Here is a 6,000-nt window from a genome sequence, read left to right as displayed (position 1 = left end):
TTAGTTTAAAAGTCTCTGTTGTGGTTGCAAGTGTTATGGCTAATCCCATCATTTCCTGGCATTCAAAAGCTGCAGAACACCACTGTCCTGCAGTATCCTTGTGGGGAACAGCCGACTGGAGCATAGAGTGGACAATCCCCTATTCTCTCCTTATCCAAAGCAGTTTGGAAGAACCTGGATCCTTGGTGTTTGCCACAGCCATCTGCTCCTCTACAATTTGTCATACCTCCCACAGAAATCCAAGGCTTATGTTCATGTCTATTTCAGTTATTTCGACTGTTCTAATATTATTTTGTTTCTTTCTTGTATTCCCCATTTCCACTGATTTCACTGCTTTAATAGAGAAAATTGTCTTTAAACCACTGCAATATATATAACTACTTGATTGCCCACTTGTCTCTTGTGATGCAAGTCATATTCAGTATGATTTAAGATAGATATTCCTGGACTTTTGACACAAGTTTAAAGTCTCGTCCTTTGAATTTTACATAAAGCTTCCTACATGAAGAAATTGGAATAGAAAATAATTCTCCAACTAGACAACATTTAGGTTATATCAGGATTTTCAGTTGACTAGCCTATCATGTTTACTTTTATCTGGGATTTTTAGAAGATTGTACACCAGTGAAGTTTAATGTTATCTCCTTTTCCATGTCAGAAATACAGGATAAAATTAGACCCGAACCAGAACGCTTCTGATAGGTTTCAGTGCTATTTTCTGATTCCATGTGAGCTTCTCTTCATTGTCTCATAGATTTATCTTGCCCAAAAGCCTGTGGACCTTTAAATGACTAAAGATCCTTATCTCCAGTCAAAGCAAGAGAATTTCAAAAATTAATTCTAGAGTTGAATAAACAGAATTTGCAGGGAATCAGATGCAACAGGCTTTACATATCAGCTGCTAGGAAGTGACAGTGGCAAAAGGTTATGTATATGTATGTTACATATATGTAAGCTTCTAGAATGCATTTATTTGGCCAGTCTATGACACAAGTACTAGACCAGTTCAATTAATAGCATACTGATTTAACAGGTGGCTTCTTATGAATTCTCTTTCCTTAATTTGCATTTCTCTCTTGTTTGTCAGTCATGACTGCATGTGCATAAGCCTATAAAAGCAACCTTGGCATAATGTCGTGTGTGTGTTAATTGATAAAAATTAGCCATAAAAATATGTCCTATCCAGCCTTGTTAGCAGAAGGATACCATGAATTAAGCTGTTAAACTGTTAATGTTACTTTTTGGATTTTGCTTGGTTATTTTTGCACTGGACTGATTTTGGAACAAACAATAAAATTTATTTATTATTTTGTAAGATATATTTATAAATGTTAATATATATTTTATTATATATTAATCTTATAATAAAAAGATTAATTGATGTCTGCATAAAATCCATTTCTTGAATGAAATGAAGTGCAGGTTTTGTTCCCGATTCAATAACACCTTACTTATTACAAGTATTTGTTAGACTTCATTTTCAATCTTCATTTTCCATTTTGACAATTAATTACTATATGTCTGATGGATAAAGGCCCAAAGTCACCAGCTTGAGGTCTCTTTAGTCTGATTTTTATATTTATATGATTAATTCATGCAGTGCTGTATGTCACAATGTGGCATAAAGAAATCCCTCAGGTTTCTGCTTGGACAAGCAATATAACAGATAGAATCTGTAGGGAGCTTTATGTCTTTTACAGATGAATCAAATATATATTCAACAGGGACCAAGGCAAACCGTTGCACAGAGCTTGACCATCAATGCCATTAGTGAACATGAGAGCAAGCAATCCTTTCATCTTAAACAATGTGATATTTAAGATTGCTTTCTTACATTACAATTTCCTTTAAAATTGTAATTTTAAAGCATGAGTAGCAATTGCAAGCATCTCAAGCTTTAAGTAAACACAATATGAAGGGGTTTAGCGGTGATAAAGTGCTCTATCAAAATTAAGACAATTCAGCCAGTAGGTTGATTAGAACTGTTTTGGAAAGAGAATGTTTCTATTTCTCTTGTTTCTTATCTCTTGTCAAGAAGGCAAACAAACAAAAGCAGCCCCCGCCCCATGTGCAACCTAAGTAATATATTTAACCCAACGCTAAAATTATGTTTTAATAAATGGGATGTGGACCCAGGCTCAGATGAATTCCATGTAGAAAATGTTGTGCATCACTCAAAATCTCAGAGGTTTCGGGTGACCAAAATGGTATTAAAATTTTGTTGTGGAAACAAAATGTTAAATATAATATAAATAAAAAGGTAAAGGTTCCCCTTGTATATATGTGCTAGTTGTCCCTGACTCTAGGGGGAGGTGCTCATCTCCGTTTCAAAACCGAAGACCCAGCGCTGTCCAAAGACGTCTCCATGGTCATGTGGCTGACATGACTAACGCCAAAGGCACAGAATGCTGTTACCTTCCCATCAAAGGTGGCCCCTATTTTTCTACTCACATCTTTTACGTGCTTTCGAACTGCTAGGTTGGCAGAAGCTAGGACAAGTAACGGGAGCACAGCCTGTTACGGCACTAGGGATTCGAACTGCTGAACTGCCAATCTTTCAATCAACAAGCTTGGTCGATCTTGGCCACTGAACCACCACATCACTTTATATTTATAATATAAATATAATATAGATATTAAATATTAAATACAGTTTTGAGATTTTTAAAAATATAGTAGTTCTCCCCCCCCCTTTTTAAATAAAAACCAACATTTTTATACAGGTCAGAACATAGGGTTACTAAAGCGCGTTGGGAAAACACTACGGGAAGCCTTAGAAGTTCTCAAATTTTCACCCCGTCCCTACTTAGCAGTACCAGATTCATAAGAAACACCGCTCCACCTGCTCTCTTTGCCTTTGAACGGGCTGTTATGGAGACAAGCCTCCTTTCCACAGACTGGAAGGCAGCGACGCCTTTGTTTTTATCTCAATAGACAGGTACCCTCCCCCCACCCCGACATATAAATGGGTGGCGTCCAGGTGAGCAGGTTTAGCGTTGCCATTGTAGCTTTTGGAGATTAAACAACAATAACAACATCAACACCATCATCCCAACCGCAACCAAGACAAAAACTCTTGCCAGCCCCGGTTGTTGTTTCTGAAAATTGATTCTGGCTTTTTTGTAAAAAAAAAAAGAAAAAAAAAAGAAAGGAGATATGGAAGACAACCAGCAGGGACAGCCGTCGTAAGAGCGAAACGTGCCGGAGTTAAAAGAGTTTTTAAGTACAGCACAGGCAACAGATAGTCAGTCTCTCAGACGGGGCGGGGCATAGAAATCCCCCAGGATCCCCTCAGCCCAGTTTGCGCTAGAAAGCCACGGGAGTCTCCGCCTCCGCTCTCCGTCCTCTGGCCACCCGAGCAGGGAAGCCCCGGAGGGGTCGACCCGCCCGTCAGCCTGTCAACCAGCCAGCCAGCCAACCAACCAGCCAACCAACCAATCGAGCGAGCAGGCGAGCAGGCGCCCCGAGTGGCGCGGCGAAGAGATCGGCTCCGCTCCGTCGAGCGCAATCGGGCGCTTCTCTCGGCGCCTTCAGTCCTGTCCGCAGTTCGGAGGAGCGCAGGCTATGGCCTGAATCATCCCGGCTCTTGCCGGCCTTGGGAATGAATGGAGGCGGAGGCGCTGGCTCTGGGCGCAGCGCGGCGGCACTCGGGCGGGAGGGGGGAAGGCGGCTCTCCAGAAGAGCGGCTCCGGGGCCAGGCAGCGGCACTTCTTCTTCCCGACGCCCCCCCGGCTCTGCCAGGGTACGTGGGATTCCCGGGGAAGCTGTGAAGCCACCGCCAGCCGCTCCGCTCCAGCCCCCCTCCCCCGCCTGATCCTGCCCGCTCGTCTTGGATTATTAAACCATGCGGGATCTAGCTATCGAGATCGGGATTCGAGTCCTGCTTTTCGGCGTCTTCGTGTAAGTGTTGGAAGCAACTTTGGTCTTTCTTTCTTCTTCTTCTTTTTCCCCGCCTCCTGTTGGCCGCCAGGCTCGAGGTGCCCACGGCCCACCTGTGCGCTCGCTTTCTGGATCAGTTGCAGAAACCCCCCAGATTTGGGTTGCAAAGGTGGGAGGAGAGGGTGAGTTGGAGCCGGGAAGAAAATTGAGCAAAGCGGCAACCCGGAGGGGAGGGAGACGGGAATAGGGACTGCTACCTCAAGAAACCCCACCTGTGCACCGGGTTAGATGTTAGGGTGTTTTAAGATGAGAAGGAAGCTTTTAAAGGGAGGCGTTCAAAACCTCAGAACTTATCCTCTTGAAAACCTTCGCCTCTTGTTTTCCTCCCTATCGGATTGGTGATGGACGTGTTCAGGGATTCTGCACATGCTCAGAGGAATTCATCTCGTTTAGAATGTAGCCTTAGCTATCGCTAGAGCCCTGGCACAAGTGAATGCTGCTTTGTACTGGTGAGCTTTATCTCTGACCTGAAGCTGTCTGAAGGAGCATCTAAACGTTTAGGATTGCAACTCTACCCAGGTTGCCAAAGTTGGATAGCAGGCACTCAGCAGAGGGTAATGCAGTTTTTTACATCTGGAAAAATGTGGAGGTGGGGTGCAGAAAGAAACACTGGAAATGCCTTTTGTGTATTTTCCTTTTAAAATAGCAAGCTTTCCCAGTAATGCTTATACAAGCAAAGGTGGTTCCCTGTGCAATGTTGTGTCTTAAGTTTTTCTTCCCCCAAACTAGTAGTCTCAGGATGCATTGGACTACAAAATCCAGCATCCTAACAGATACAGAATACAGGTAATTCTGTATCTTCTAGAAAGGTTTTAGTATTCCTGGTTAAATACAGTCCAGAAAAATCGTTCTGCATGCCTCTCCAAAACAAACCTCATGCCTGGGATTGCAGAGTTATTGTTGCCCACTGTGAGTGTACTTGTCAGGGCAAGCCCAAGCACTTTGTTGCCTGGGGTGAAATATAGCGTATTTCCAATCTTCCCTTCCTTCCAGGTAGTGAACTTATTTTAACACTGGTCTATGGACAGTGTTTTCCACTGCCTTCTCTTAATGGATAAAGCCAAGCAGTTGGCCATCTGGCACGCTGCCATTCCAGAGACCTCAGCATCTGCTGTCTAAGCCTTATGTGTCCCTCAGCTCTGTGTCTGCTTCAGGGTTCTTCAGCCTTCTCCTCTTGTCACAGATTCTGGGAGGTTACTGCAAAATGCGATGAGAAGTACTGTCAAGTTCAATGTGTATGGACTTTCCCTGCACTTCCGAAGAGGGGCTACATATCGATTGCTTCTGGGAGCCCTACTTGGATCTCATGACTCTTTCGAAGTTCACAAGTGGGGAGAAGGGAAAGTGAAGAAGCAGGAAAGCTTCTGTCTGACTCACAGAATGACCTCAAGGAAATCTGAATTTAGGAGTGGAAGTGATGCTGCAGGGGGACTTGGCATATCGGCTTCTTTCTCTCCTCGGCTGTGCCAGGATTCTCTTGAATGGTTTCTCCTGCCTTTTTCTGGAAACTGACAAAGGGGAGGAGGGAAAAAATGGCTGGGGGGTGATGAAAGTGGGGGGGGGAACATTGTCCTTCTGCTGCATACAATCTCCCTGTAACCACTGCTGCTTTTTAATTAGCTGCAAGTCTTCATGTTAAGAATTATGTTTTTATAACTGTAAAAGAACTTGTATTTATGGGAGGTAATTTCTTCTCGGTGTTTGGCTTTTATAAATGCATGCATGCTGTATCGTCAAATAGTGGAAAACTGTTGCTGAAGCTTTTCTCCATTTCCTTTCCTGTTCCTTTCCCCCCTTTTTTCTTCCTCCCTTTTTCCCTTCCCCATCCCTCCCTTCCCCTCCTCTCCCCTCAACAATTCAAGCCTGTAAAATGGAAGGTCTAGTGGTGCTTGTTTTCTCTTTCTTCTTGAACGTGTTACATAACATAACCACAACTGGTTACTTCTTTGATGAATGGACAGTCTTCATTTTACTCACAGAAGAAAAAAGTCATCTGCCTGGAGATAAAATGATATGGCTAAATATTTTAAGATGTCTCCCTCCTCATTTTCCCTTCCCCAT

At 43.3% G+C, this 6,000-nt stretch overlaps 1 protein-coding gene across 1 annotated transcript in view; it reads left to right on the top strand.

Moving 5' to 3' along the window:
* The first annotated feature begins 3,625 nt into the window (after positions 1-3,625).
* The window catches only part of PLPP4 (phospholipid phosphatase 4), a 50,489-nt gene continuing 48,114 nt past the window's right edge, over positions 3,626-6,000 (top strand). Inside the window, exon 1 of the mRNA XM_058189106.1 lies at positions 3,626-3,900. Within this exon, the coding sequence (XP_058045089.1) occupies positions 3,845-3,900 (56 nt within the window). The 5' untranslated portion in view covers positions 3,626-3,844. The remainder of the gene's footprint in view (positions 3,901-6,000) is intronic.

Source organism: Ahaetulla prasina, chromosome 6 (genome assembly GCF_028640845.1).
Source record: "Ahaetulla prasina isolate Xishuangbanna chromosome 6, ASM2864084v1, whole genome shotgun sequence".
NCBI classification, from domain to species: Eukaryota; Metazoa; Chordata; class Lepidosauria; order Squamata; family Colubridae; genus Ahaetulla; species Ahaetulla prasina.
Note: the sequence above shows the minus strand (reverse complement) of the source record. Positions and strands in the feature narration are given on the sequence as shown.